Raw genomic sequence first — 14,804 nt, forward strand, 5'->3', positions numbered from 1 at the left:
GGGTAAAGGAAATGGCATTTCGTCTGTCATCCCCCTCCCCAGAGTGTGCAGTTCCATCCAATCATGGGGAAATCGTGAGGTAATTCCAACCAGTGGACATACTACAAAATGCCAGACCAGTGTGCCTCAAAACTCCCAGGACTGTTACGAACAAGGAGAGTTTGAGAAGCATCCCAACTAAGACTGGACTACGGAGACACGGGAGCTAATGTAATAAAGAGTCCTGCATGGGATCCTGGGACAGGAGAAGAACATTCGATTAAAAGTAAAGAAACACGAATAAAGTACGGTTTTGATCAATAAGACCATATGGATACTGGTTCACTTCAAACATAATAGATATGAAAGGAACTCCTGATGGGACAGGGGTGTACAGAAAAATAATCTCTGTAATCTTCCTGTAACTCTTCTGTGAACTTGGAGTTGGGCTAAAATTAAAAAGCTTTACTTTTTCCTGTTTTATTATTGTTTTGGCTTTGATTTTCAGTTTTGTTTGCTTTGGTTTTGGTTTTTAGTTTACTTTGTTTGTTTGTTTTGAGAAATAGTTTCTTTGTGTAGCCTTAGCTGTTCTGGAACTCACTATATAAACCAGGCTGGCCTTGAACTCAGAGAGATCCACCTGCCTCTGCCTTCTGAGTGCTGGGATTAAAGGCATGCACCACCACACCTGGCTCATGCTTACTTTTTTTCTTTATTTTTTCTTTATTTTATGTATAGGAGTACACTGTTGCTGTCTTCAGACACACCTGAAGAAAGCATCAGATCTCATTACTGATGTAGTTGCTGGGAATTGAACTCAGGACCTCTGGAAGAACAGTCAGTGCTCTTAACCGCTGAGCCATCTCTCCAGCCTACTTTTATCTTAATTTCCTTTTTTTCAAGTAGAGAAAAACAGAAAAGTAGACATAGTAAAAATACATACATTATGGAAAGTTACTATTAAAATATTGATTTGAGATGCTACATAAATGGATTGTTTTTAATTGTGTATGTAGAGACTTTAAGTCTAGAGTGAGGGAGTCCTGGCCAGACTGTGTCTAGGAGAACCAGCAAAGGAAGGTCAGTAGGCACGAAAGGAGCTGAGAAGTCAGAGAGCCGCCTCCACGAGACGATCTGAACTGTCAGCTTTCCACCCACTACTCCCACTCCCACCCCACACTACGATCGATATCAATGCACGCACATACAAACGTTCACACATGAACACACGTGCAGGCACACACACACACACTTACAAAACCTACTCCTGCCACATTTTGATTCATTCATTTATTCATGTGTGCAGATGTGTATATTATATTTGGAGGAGAGGCAAGCTTGTGCCGTAGCACACATGTGGAGGTCAGAGGACAACGTGGGGGAGCTGGTTCTCTCCTTCAACCTTGTAGGTTCTGGGGATGAAACTCAGTTTGTTGGGCTTATCAGCAAGCACCTTTACCCACTGAGCCATCTCTCTGCCTCTAATACTGCTTTACAGAAGCAAAACTTCTGAATAAATTCAGCCATTCAAATCAGTACCAGTTAAAAGAATAATCTTCCATTAGCAAGGAGGGTTGACCTAGGAACAAAAGATATATTCATTATTTAAATCTATTAATTTAAAAACATTAACTTAATCAAGAAAGAGATCTATAATAATTTAAATGCTATTGAAATGGACTGAATGGCCTTCAACAGTAAGTCTATATAGTGTTGGAAATTGGAACAGTTATTGAAGAAGATACAAAAATCAACATTGTTTTTCTGGTTGACATGTTTAAAATTAACAAGATAAAAAGCACAAAAACTAAAGATAATCAGAACAAATAACATGATCTAGCCAATTATAAACCATTATGTAATAGGGTATAATTATAATGTAGCTAATCATAAATTTATAAAAAGTTACTCTTTTTTCCATTTCATTTAGAACTTGTGACAATATGTTGACCTAGTCACCAGTCAGCAAAGAGCTATATGAAATCAGTGGATAGCCAATAAATATGTGAAGACTACCAAAATCCCATGATATATAAGAAATAGTACATGAAACACTACATTCTTGTTAATATTGTCTAGTATTCAAGGAAATACTAAAAGTAGCCCAGTTATTGAGTCCTTACTAACCATGTTAAGGGATGTAAGCAGCCGTGTTCTCAGGACATGTAAGGGCCCTACAGTGGAATTCAGACAGTAAGAAACCTAAGAAGCCAAAGTGAGCACAGAATGAAGACCTTCCAGGAAGTACTGACAGTGATTTCAGAATCAGATTCGCAGTCTCCAGTAGCTCCTTTGGATGACAGAAATACTAACCACCAAGTTCTGGTCATGAGGAAACCTAGTTAGAACCACCCAGCCACACTCCTCCAGAATGGCTTAAATTGTAAGAGTAGAAAGGTGTTTTTTTTTAATATGCCAGATTCTAATACAATCTGTTACGCATCAATAGATAGCTAATACCATTACACCACAGGGACATAAGGATAGCAGGAAGGCAAGATAAAGAGACTGAAACTGTTTGAGCAGACTAAAAGAAAAATGCTAAAGACTAGACTCATAAGAGAGAAGAAAAGGGAGGCAGCTACAAAAGAAGTAGGAAGTCTCCTCCAAAGAACTGTCACTCAGAGAAAATGGCTGTGAACCATGAGGAACTAAGTGTAGGTGTGTAATTTTAAGTTCCAGACAAACTAGGCTCCAGGGTAAGAGCTTTTTTGCACCTTTAAAAACGGGTTGCAGTTAGATGCTGCCACCTAGTGGATGGTGTACAAATACTTGGCACTTTTCCTAGTCACAGCAAGGGAAGGAAGCACAGGGGTCCCTGTTTTCCTAATGACACTTACAGACACCCTTTATTTATCTTAAGATTCGTGTGTAGATGTAAGTGTGCCAGTTAGTTTTTTTTAAGATTTATTTATTTTATATTTATGAGTACACTGCCACTGTCTTCAGACACACAAGAAGAAGGCACTGGATTCCATTACAGATGGTTGTGAGCCACCATGTGGTTGAAGGGAATTGAACTCATGTCCTGTCCTCTGGAGGAGCAGTCAGCGCTCTTAACCACTGAGCCATCTCTCCAGCCCCACTAGTTAGTTTTTATGCCAATTTGACACAAGTTGGGAAGAAGGAAATCCTTGTGGAGAACGGTCATAGGCTTTGCCTGCTTTTGCATTCTATGTTCTATGACCCTTGCCAGCTGCCTCCCTCAAAGCTGCTTCTCCCTTCTCTGGGGTTCTTTTCTAGTTCTCTGATCTCTACACACACTCACTCCCGCATAAACACATATACAAAATGAGAATCTAGGATCATCGTATTAACGAGAACGTGTACTCTTTGTCTTTCTGAGTCTGGGTTACCTCATGGAAATCACTTATTTTCCTGAAAACTTCATTTTTACTGCTGAATAAAACTCCAGTGTCTACACATAAACATTTATAATTCACCTGATTCCATTCCCTTGCTCTTGTGAATAGAGCAAACATTAGTGTGCAAGCATTTTTATGGTACGGTGTGAAGTCTTTTGGTAGGCGCCCGGGAGTGGTGCTGCTGGACTGTAAGGCAGTTCTAGTTTTAGTTTTTGTGGAGTTTCCATGCTGATTTCCAAGATGTCTTCACCATTTATACTCCAACCAACAGAAAGTAAGAGTTCCTCTTTCTCCACATCCTCACCAGCATCTGCAGTCATTTGTTTTCTGGATGACAGCCATTCTGACTTGGAGGAGATACAATACCTAAGCAGTTTTGGTGTGTGTTTCTTTGATGATGCAGGATGTCAAACTTTTTTTATTTTATGTATATGAGAACACTGTCGCTGTCTACAGACACACCAGAAGACAGCATCTGATCCCATTACAGATGGTTGTGAGCCACCGTGTGGTTGCTGGGAATTGAACTCCAGATCTCTAGAAGAGCTCTTAACCACTGAGCCATCTCTCCAGCCCCAAACACTTTTTAAAAATATTTATTGGTCATTTGTATTTCTCCTTTTGGGAACTATCTGTTCTAGTAAAAACTGTGTCTCCCATTCTGAGGTCTATCTGTTTAATTTGTAGTTAGTTTCTTTTGTTGTGATGACACATTTTATACATATGCATGTATGTTATTATGCATACATGTGTCTATGTGTGTCATGTGGAGGTCAGAGGGCGACTTTCAGGAGTCAGTGCTCCTCCCACTCTGTGGGGTCTGGAGGCTGACCTGGGTGGTTTGGATGCAAGTACCCTTCCCTGTTCTGTCTTCCTGATGGTTCACCAAGTCTTTTTAATTTCTCAAAATTCCATTTGTCAATACTTGGGTTATTTCCTGTGCTGCTGGGGCTCAATTCAGAACATTACTTCCTAAACCTATGGTCTAACGTGCTGTCCCTAGCAGTTTCATTGTTCGGGATTTTAAATTAAGATCTTTGATTTGCTTTGAACTGATTTCTGTGTGGAGTGGGAGAGATGGATGTGACCTCATTCTTCTGCAGATGGCTCTCACCTTTGCTGGGACCTTTTATTTAATAAGCTGTCTTTTTTCCAGGATATGTCTTATCACTTTCATTAAAAGCCATACAGAAGAGTCCACTTACAAATTAGTCCTTCAATACAGAAGAGGCAATGCACGGGGGCACCCAGACTCTAGGAGAAAACTTTGGTGCACTATAAACCCTAATTGTTCAAGGTTCTGCGTTCTCAGTGCTGAGCCCAGAAAGGAACCCATGTAAAGAAATGTTGTCCCTCAAACCACACCTCCACTTAGAAAGCCACGCTGAATCTGAATCCAGCCTTTGGGGTTCTGAAATGCTACAGGTGCCCTTTGTTGTAGAGGACAAAAGGAAGCCAGCATTCTCAGAGGACTCAGGATCTCTAGAGGATCCCTGTCTACACAAAACTGGATACCACCTCTGCTTTATGCAAAAGGATTCTGAAACTACCTTATGGTGAGGAAAGGAAGGAAAGGGCTGGGGGAGACAAAGAAAAACAGAGAAAGGAAGAAGCAAACTTGGCTGCTCTCTGAAGGGAGGACTGAGAGATCACAAGAACCTGGTGAATGAGCAGTGCACTTCTACAAGGGAGTTGCACAGAAGAACGGCAGGCAGAGGCGGAGGGCATAAATAGCATCTAAGAGGGACAGGAAATGACGGTAACGACATCCAGGACCTGTCTCTGGGTTTCCTCTGCTCTTTTTCTCCCCATGTAGATACACGCAGCCCTTAAAGCACTAGACAGACCTACACTCAGCCGCTTCCCTCTAATCCCACCTAATGTGATCAGTCATTGGCTCTTAGGAGGGCCACACTCACAGGGAAAGGACAACTCAGGCCAACCTGCGGTGAGAGCACAAGGCCCCCTCCCTCTACTCACCAGCTGCTGTCCCTGCAGATTTGGAAGTCAAGTACAAAAACTTTTTAGTGTTTTCCAGCTCCTCGTCATTTTCCAAGTCTTCAGTGTTTTTTGCAGACTGAGGGAAGAGCAGTTTAAGTTCAAATATAAAACATGAAAGCAAATATGCCCATTAGTTCTTAGTCCAACCCAGTTCTCAATTGTCTATGTATATGCAGGAAAGCTTGGCCATTTGCATTCCTTTAATTAGGAAAACTGTTAATATTTCCTGTTTCTCAAAAAATCTATCTGTAGGTTTTCCCAGAAAAAGTTTACATATATGTTAAAGTATCTTCATTGTGTTTGTGTAGTACATATATGTACATATGTACATGTATATATATATATTGAGTTGTGTGTGTGTGTGTGTGTGTGTGTGTGTATGTATACATTGAGTTATCCACAGGCACCATCATTAAATCGAAATTCCAAGGCTAGCCCCATATATTATTACACTTCTACTTGTAATTCTTAATTCAATACAAATTAAAAACTGCTTCATGTTTCAACAGAACACAGATTCACTCTTCCGGTAATTATGAACAATCATGCTCTCGTTTAAATCTGGCTGCAGTACTCTGGCTGCCTGGTCAGTCTTCCTGGGAAGCTGAGGCAAATGAATCCATGCTCAGTCCATTCGTACCTTAATTCCCTGTTACCACCTAGGAAATCACCCAAAGTCAGTCAGTGGCTAGGGATGACTGTCGGAATCAGCCTGTGAGTTACTTTGGGGTCCCTCACTCAGCTGCTCTGCTCTAAGGAATGAATCATGTGAGTCAGTGGCTCTAAGAGGCAGTGCCAACATTTATTCAACTTTAACCTCTCAATACCAGGAAGAATAGGAGGCTAGTGAAGGCCAAGGGAAGTTAATCAGGCTCAGAAATGTAGCAGCATGGAGGCAGACGGAGCATGGCTCAGTCTTCAGCCTCTGTATAACTTCTCAGGAGACGCTGAGCAGCTATGAGGTAGTGAGCCACAACTTGTTTGCCCCGAAGTTTATTTAATCAACAACAAACTAACAAGGTGTTTTGTGTGTGCTTATCTCCAATCTGTAAGCTCAAAGGGAAAAGAGCAGGCATACATCTTTGATAAAAGTAGCCATCACATCCGTTCCTAGTCAGAGAATGGGGGTGGCCAGTCTGACACTAGCTAGAAGGGTTTGCTGGTACCATAGGTCCTGAACATGCCAGAGCAGGGCCCAAAGGCTAGAATGTCACAGACCAAGTATCCTCCCAGGTTCCAGAAAACACACACACACACACACACACACACACACACAAACACACACACACACACACAAACACGCACACACAGCCACAACTTTTGCAAAATAAATCAATAAAGCAGGACTGCATCAGCACTCCCACAGGCCATGCCTTTCTTTGCAGTAGAGGAAACTGACTCTACAGTCCTTACCTTGAGCTCTTCCCACAGCTTAATTCTCATTTCTAGGCCTTGCTTTTTAATTTCCTTTTCTCTAATTCGTCTTTTGGCCAATATCTTGTCGAGTCTGTGCATCTTATGAATGGCATTTTGAAGTACAGCATCCGTCCCTTCTAACTTGGGATCATCTGCATTGTGTTCAAGGTAGAAATGGATTCGAAGTTTAAGAAAAACAGCAAAATTTTGTTTTGATTTTACTTTTTATTCATTCAACCAATACTTACAGCCAATGGTGACACCTACAGCATTAGAACTGAGTCCTAACTTTGTGAACATTGAGTGTCTTTTCATATAAATGTTTAATCACACAGTGAGGCAGACACTGAAGGATCTAATGGGTCACTGGACCCTTCCAGGGGATGATACGTCACAGCACTGAGCCAGAAGTGCTTCTCTTGTGATTTTAAGTCCCCAGCTGTCTCTGTTTGACTCTGCTAAACTGTCTATATCCAAACAAACAACATAAAGAGCAAAGATCATGACACCATTCTAAACTGATTCTCATCAATGGAAGGCACAGGCATGCACCAGTGAACCACAGTAGGAAGCAGTACATTCTGAGCCGCCCAGTGGATCCATACACAGCCAACTGGCATTGGCTTTCAGCATCCATAGGCGTGCCGTTCCCTGCCCCTCTCTGTTGATTTCCTGATTCACATAAAAATGTGAAATTGAGGACGTTAGAAGAGTTGTCACTCCAGGTTTAGCTGACAACTAAGGGTAGCAGTAACATCAGGAGCTGTCACGTGTGGACTTGTCTGACGTGCCAAGTGTTTCATTCACACACACTGCTCATCTGAGCCCAACACAGTGGTCCTCCTCATCTTCTTTTTAATTAGTAAGCTGAGGCAGATTTGCATATCCAAAGTGTTTAACTAATAAGCAAAACAGTGAGCTCTACCCAAAGTTATCTGACTTCACAGTGAGAACACTTAGCTTCCAGGTAATGCTCCCTTCATGAAAACTGATAAACTTGAGATGAGCATCAATGCAGTACTAAGTCTCAGACTTCCCAGGTCCGATCGTTTAAAATAGTATCTTATCCTAAGTGAGAGCTCAGAGTCCAGTGGTGTTTACCTCTAACGTACATCTCTACCTCTTTAAGAAAACAAGAGGGAGAATTATATTAAAAGAATATTAACCTAATAAAGGGGTTTATAAAATCATGTTGCTTGCATAGTTCAATCCTGGCATCCACAGGCCAAAGATTTTAGACTAACTCGCACAGCATGAGAAAATGATAGGTCCTAGGAACTGGGCCTGACAGTTAATCTCAACTCCCTCGGACGTTTCTTACCAACTGCAAGTCCAGTCAGCTTGGTGCCCTGTTTGGCCAGTTTACTCACCATTACCTCTGGAGCATCACTACAAATGCCAGTACAGAAGGTAAAACTGCAAACGGCACCTCAGTCACGATAAAGCCTCTACAAGAGTCTCGGTGTCACGATAAAGCCTCTACGAGAGTCCAAGACACTTACATCCCAGGGATTCTGCACATCACAACTGAGAGCTGCTATTCTAACTCAATCTGACCAGAATGAATTTAATATCATGAAAAAAGGTAGCTTTTAAAATCTCATTATTGGGCTGGAGAGATGGCTCAGTGGTTAAGAGCACCGACTGCTCTTCCAGAGGTCCTAAGTTCAAATCCCAGCAACCACATGGTGGCTCACAACCACCTGTAATGGGATCTGATGCCCTCTTCTGGTGTGTCTGAAGACAGCGACAGTGTGCTTATATATAATAAATTAATTAATCTTTAAAATCTCAGTATTATCCATCACCATTAGGGCTATCCTTAAAGGGTATTTATACACACCTAATACAGTTTATTCTGCAGCTTTAGCCATCAAAACTGACCCATGAATCATGCCATGCGATACAGAAATACCCCCCTTGATGAGTGTAATATGAGCACAATAATTTTATTTTATTAAGTAACATGTTTTATTGAGTTTCTAAATGTATTTAAATACTCTCACTAGTCTTCTACATAAAAACAGATGAATTTCTCACTAAAAGCATGTTCTTTTTTTTTGGTTTGTTGCTTTACTCAGCTGAAAAACACACTTCTAATATTTCAAATACAGAATCTGCAGTTATGATTCGCCAGCTCCCGGTGTCGCCCCACCTGAATGCTCAGGGGTCCCCTGAGGTTGGCTCAGGTTCGAGTCTTCGTCTGAGCTCTCTTGGGCTGGTTCTGTGCTCCTGGGGTTGTCCGCCCACTCGTCGTCACTGATCTTCCTTCTTTCTTCCACTCTACTGTCCGATGTGTGGCCCTCTTTGCCAGAATTCAGCTTGTTCACCATGTCAATCTAAAGATTATGTCAACAAAAGTTTCCAAAACATAATACTCAAAGACATTTAAAAGGGCACTGGGTTTTCTTAAAACTTTAGCTTTTAACATTAGTAGAAGCATAAAGAGACGTGCAGGTACACGTGCCAGTGTTAAGTCCTAGAAACATAGGACTTTAATGAAGTGCAGTTTAACTGCAAATTAAATTTAATAATAGTTCACCAAATAAATGTCATTGTCCCACAACCTTGGGGAGAGCCATGCTCAGGCACTGCTCTCTTCTGTCCCCAGAGCAGCTTCCCCGTGTAGCTGCTGAGTGGTCCAAGCGACTCAGACACGCCCATTTTGAGTGAGACGTGTCTCTAATAAATGAGACTCTCGGGCCGAGGTTATTCTTAGTTTCCTATTTCATTTCAGCTTCCCTTTCAACTTCAGCAAAATTCATTCTGAAAACAGCAGTTTGGCCCAGCTCTGTCTTCCTGAGAGAGGGCAAAACGGGAGGGACATTGATGGAGGGAAAAAGAGAAAGACAGCTTGAAATCTCCACAGGGCGATGAGAGTCACAATTGAAGTAAATTCATCCCAGGGAGAGCCGAGTTCTCCAAGGAACTCTCTCTGTGGAGCACTGTCTACTGCAGCCCTCCGGCCTCAACCACTGACGATACCTACAGGCTCAACACCCTACCATAGCAATGAGCAGCCCTAGTACCAACCTCAGAGGCAGGAGTTATGTGATACTAAGACGTAAACTGACTGGTATGCCACTGTCTTCATGACAAGAGGCAGACGTACACCAAGCTAGCTAGCCAACAGGGAATTCTGTCTCCAAGCCCTCCACCTCACCAGAAGAGCATTGTGCTTCCAGATGTGTACCACCACTCCCAGCTTTATGTGGCTCTGGGGGTTCCAACTCGGGTCCTCACACTTACATGGCAAGCACTTTATTGTCTGTGCTATCTATTTCTCAGTGCTGAATCATTTTCATGGTAAATGCCAGTGGGTGTACACTAGACATTGCAATACGGCGTTTCCTTATGAAGCCAAACAGCACATAAATCTTAACAAAGTCTGGTGTAGATTTTTAAAAATTACCCAATAATTAAGAAGAGAGAGAGACAAAGAGCTGGGTGTGCTCGTTCTACACAATCTACAGAATCGCCATTTAAATGTGTGCTAACTGTTGTGCCTCAGAGCTCTGTCCCTCTCCAAGCAGATTACCTTGACAGGCCCTGGTTCTGGCGAGAGCACCTCCAGAGAACCGTTTGAACTTCGGCTCCCAGGACGTGATCTTGAACTTGAGGCTGGTTTTGAAATTCCATCTAGGTTTCCTTTTATAATATCCATTGACATCCTAAACCAAGCCAAAAAAGAATTAAGAAGCAAGTGACTCAGAGGTCTAAGTGGCTTGTTAGTCAGTTATGTTTACAGGCAATTACTGAGAACATGCTAACTACCAAAGTCACACATGTAAATGCTCTGCAATGTCATCGAAAGAATCTTACACATGCGGATTACACATCAGATACCGATAGCAGCTGTGAATGCTATCTCACTGTCTCAATGCAGGGGAAAAAACAAAACAAATCAAACAAATAAACAAAAAAAAACCCATGCCATGTCCTTGCTCTTCCCCACACAAACACTCCCAGACCAGCTTTCTCAGCCTGGACCACTCCATTGTGATGACTTGCTAAGGTCCCCCAGCCACCTCTTCCTGAGCTCGCTCTCCTTCCAGCTTTCCTGCTCCATGTAAGCTTCAGCAGGTCTTCACAGCCGCTCAGAGGTCTCGCTCCTTCACGCCACATTTTCTGGAGCCCCTTCCTCCAAATCACTACCCTCTCTTAATCACCCCCTCCCCCAGTTCCCCAAAACTCCGAAGCTCTACTTCTAACTAGCACCAGAAACTAAGATCTACATCCTTTATTAGAGGACAGACCTGCATTACCTGCCTGTACTTTGTCAATCTCCTTAACTGCTTTATGCAGGACACTATCAGACCTGTCCTGACACTGGCTACTTTGTTTCTAATGTGGATTTTGGAAATGAGGCTAACTTAAACTAGGCAGACCAGCTTAAACTGGAGGGAGAAGACAAACATTGTAGATATATCCTTCCAAACCATGCCCTGGATAGAGACCAGTTTAGACCTGCCTGGTGAGAGTGGGACAACATGCATCCTGTGAACTAGAAGAAACTGGGAGGATTCCAGCTTAAATATGGATGGGTAGCTCCTGCCAAATCTTTTCTAACTGCTCATAATTACATGCAAGCATTAAAACTGCAATGTCCTTATTCTACAAAGTGGCTTGTCTGTCGTGCTGTTTGGTGGACCAGACTCAGAGGCCTTGCACCCAGAAGGAAACAGCACAACACTAACAAGCTGAGGCCTCTCTTGGGCACACTGAAGAATAATATGGCTTGCCCTCCAACTGCTCATTGTGCCAATGCTGCTACTTCAGAGAGAAGTCGGTCCACTCTTCCCACTCAGCGACTGAGAAAGGCATTGATGTCAACATTATTCACACTCTGTAAAAGTGTTTGGGCTCACTCAGGAAGGGCCTGACATTGTTATTGTGGGATGATGGATCACCCGGGCCCCGTCACATCACCAGAGAAAAGCCTAAGTCACTAAAAGGCCAAATGTCTTTTCCATGCCCTATGCATCCTGTTAAGGAGGGCTTACTGCAGCTTGAGAGGAGCGGGGAGCTGGAAGAATGTGGCAGAGCCAATATAATACATCTCCAAAGAGGCCAAGGCACAGGGACCCAGCCATGACGTGGATCAGCTAAAAGACTCCAGAAACCTTTCCTTCCATCTGCTTCAAAAAACTGGTCAGCCACTATTATGTTTCTTCAGAAACATATCAAATTAAATAAACCATGGTTTACAGAAATTTTAACTGACAGACTATCTGTGTATTTGGCCATCTGGAAAAGAAGTCAGAATAAAGACCACTGAAGTGGGATCTGATGGGTGTATTGTGTGTTTAAGAAACCGCTTGTCACACAGAAACTCCACATGGAAAATGCAGAGCTACCCCAGAAAGCAGTCACACAGTGCATACCAAGTTACATGCACACTGAGAACGGACTTACCAGATATCAAGCCTTCACTGAGTATACGGCATGGGAAGCAGTATCCAAAAGGAGGGGTGTACAAGAATCTATTATAATCAAGATGCATCCAGAAATTGATAAATCCAAACAACAGTTAGTTAGGCATAATATTTAAGAGGTCAAGATGGCAACCTCCAGAAAATGTGACTGGGAACTGCTCAATCATTTCCTCCATTGTGAATGCTATACTGCTGTTTAACATGTGGACCAAATCGTTTTGATGAAAGTAAAAGCTAATTTTAAAAGTAATGAGTCAATATAAAATATGCAATCTCCCAAGGACTGGGAGGAAATGCAAGGATAGCTTGCAAAGAAATCAATGATATACTAAGCCTGTGTGGTGGTTTGGAGGAGGACGGCCCCCATAGGCTCTTGAATGCTTGGTCCCCAGTTGACAGAACTGTTTGGGAAGGATTAGGAAGGAGGTATAGCCATATTGGAAGAGGTGTTTCACGGCCAGAGGGACACCTCTGAGGTCTCAATAAACTCTCGCCTTCCCACTTAGCTCTGCCTTTTACTTTCAGATCAAGATGTGGGGTCTCAGATGCCTCTGTGGCCTCTGCTCCACCATCATGGACTGGAACCCTCAGAAGCTGTAAGTCAATCAAAGGCTTTCGTTTATAAGACTCTGGTCTAGGTAAGCGGTTGGATGCTGTAAGCAGAGCTTAAAGGGCCATCCTAGTGGGAGGTTAGAGGGCAATAGTGCTGAGAGCAATGCAGACTGCAGAGGCCCACAAACCTCAAGAGGCTTCTGGGGAGAAACAATACTAGCACCGGGGCTACAGAACTTTCCTACAGTTGGCAAAGAATGTGGCTGCTTTCTGTCTGTGTCCTGAAAATTTACCTGAGGCAAAACTGAAAAAACAAACAAACAAACAAACAAACAAACGGAAAAAAAAACAAACGATGGATTAGATTCCTTAGCAGAGAAGATTTCAAGGCATGACTCTCTGACTCGGTTTCATGGCTATTAGTAATCACTCTTACGCAGGTCTACAATGAAAAGAACGACTGGGACGAAAAGAAACTTTCATTTCATACACTTCCTCATTTAATGATACACAATGTCATCTTCTTCGGGTACTGAAAGAATCAGAATTAAAATGCCAGTCACTTTACGATATTCAGGGAAGTAGAGATGTGCCCAGATTCTAATGGTAACAAATAACTGCTCGTGCGTGCCAACGTTTTATTACAGTTTTTGATCAGCTCACGTAGACAGTACATGATCTGCTGTGATGAGGCAAAACTGCCTGTGTGCCCAGACTGTTTGTTCCCTGTCTGATCGATCGATGAAATATATGAATATATTCCCCAGGCTGGTGGATGTCCAAGGGTATTGTGATGGTTTGCATATGCTTGGCCCAGGGAGTGGCACTATTAGAAGGTGTGGCCTTGTTGGAGGAAGTGTGTCACTGTGGAGGTGGGCTTGGAGACCCTCCTCCTAGCTGCCTGAGGATGCAGTCTCTTCCTGGCTCCTTGTGGCTGAAGATGTAGAACTCTCAGCTCTTCCTGCACCATGCCTACCTGGATTCTGCCATGCTCCCGCCTTGATGATGATGGACTGAATCTCTGAACCTGTGAGCCATCCCCAATTAAATGTTGTCCTTTATAAAACTTGCATCAATCATTGGTGTCTGTTTACAGCAATAAAACACTAACTCAGACAGGTATCTACCTATATGTTTGGTTTACATTTCTTCCATCATAAGAAAAGTCCCAGATCAATGTTTACCAGCCCTCTTTCTAGTTTCATTTTTCCTGTGTAATGACTGTGCTGTTTAAGGTCTATGCTACTGACTAGTACTCCAGACCTCAGTAGGACGAAGGCTCGTGAAGATGGACTAATGCAGAAAGAGTTTTCAGCAGAGTTCATGATTTCTCCTGGACAGTAGCTTCTAAGACACCCTGACATTGCCACACCCCTGTGGCCACCCCAAGCTGGCCTGGGCGAACAGGTCACACCCACCGCCCCCCAGGGACCTAGTCCTCCCCCTCCCCCTCCTGCACGACAGGCGACTCCACCGCGCCCTCTGCCGCACCCCGCGGCTACCAACCTCTGCCCGTGGTCCACGCGGTCCCTCAACTTTTCCGTGGGGACGATGGCTGGACGTCTAGGTACTGACTGGCTCCACTGACATTCGAGCGTCATACACTTCCCTTCGAAGGGGACCGGTTTTCCCGCCACCGCCTCCTCTGTGAAGATGAAAGAGGCAGCGGGCTGCTTCAAGGAACGCTGTTGCCCTGGCAACTAGAAGCGCGCGCGGATCACAGTCTCGCGATAGGTGTAAAGGTCCCGTACCTTCAGAGTTGGGCAATGGGGACCGGAAGTTGCGAGAAGACTGCTGACGTGGTGGGGGTTGGTGAGGCTGTGGCCCTCCTATGACCTTCTTTGCAGTGAATGTTCTGGGTGGGGAATGGTTTGTTCATCTTCAGGTTGGCCTCCGAAACGAGGCTTCCCATGTTTACATAGACCTGACCGGCTACTAGGCCAGCTCTCCTCTCAGATCGGTTACTTCCCATATCTCTATCATCCCTTCCTTGCAAGACTGATGTGCAGCTCAGAGAGATCACCTATGTGAAGGTCTCGTCAAATTCGGAGAGCTT

At 43.4% G+C, this 14,804-nt stretch overlaps 1 protein-coding gene across 8 annotated transcripts in view; it reads right to left on the minus strand.

The window, feature by feature from the left end:
• Positions 1 to 14,464, minus strand: part of Fsip1 (fibrous sheath interacting protein 1) — a 142,598-nt gene extending 128,134 nt beyond the window's left edge. For 4 of the 8 annotated variants that reach the window (XM_063283317.1, XM_017591571.3, XM_039104540.2 and 1 more), the window contains exons 1-5: positions 14,255 to 14,460; positions 10,300 to 10,432; positions 8,917 to 9,100; positions 6,759 to 6,913; positions 5,325 to 5,421 (exon numbers count right to left, since the gene is read on the minus strand). In XM_063283317.1, coding sequence (XP_063139387.1) covers positions 5,325 to 5,421; positions 6,759 to 6,913; positions 8,917 to 9,100; positions 10,300 to 10,432; positions 14,255 to 14,349 — 664 coding nt within the window. In that variant the 5' untranslated portion in view covers positions 14,350 to 14,460. Of the gene's footprint in view, positions 1 to 5,324; positions 5,422 to 6,758; positions 6,914 to 8,916; positions 9,101 to 10,299; positions 10,433 to 12,176; positions 12,245 to 14,254 lie in introns of all 8 variants that reach the window. The other 4 variants (XM_039104543.2, XM_039104544.2, XM_039104542.2 and 1 more) reach the window with 4 other exon arrangements.
• Between the last annotated feature and the right edge of the window lie 340 nt (positions 14,465 to 14,804).

The sequence above is a fragment of the Rattus norvegicus genome, chromosome 3 (genome assembly GCF_036323735.1).
Source record: "Rattus norvegicus strain BN/NHsdMcwi chromosome 3, GRCr8, whole genome shotgun sequence".
Classification (NCBI taxonomy): Eukaryota; Metazoa; Chordata; class Mammalia; order Rodentia; family Muridae; genus Rattus; species Rattus norvegicus.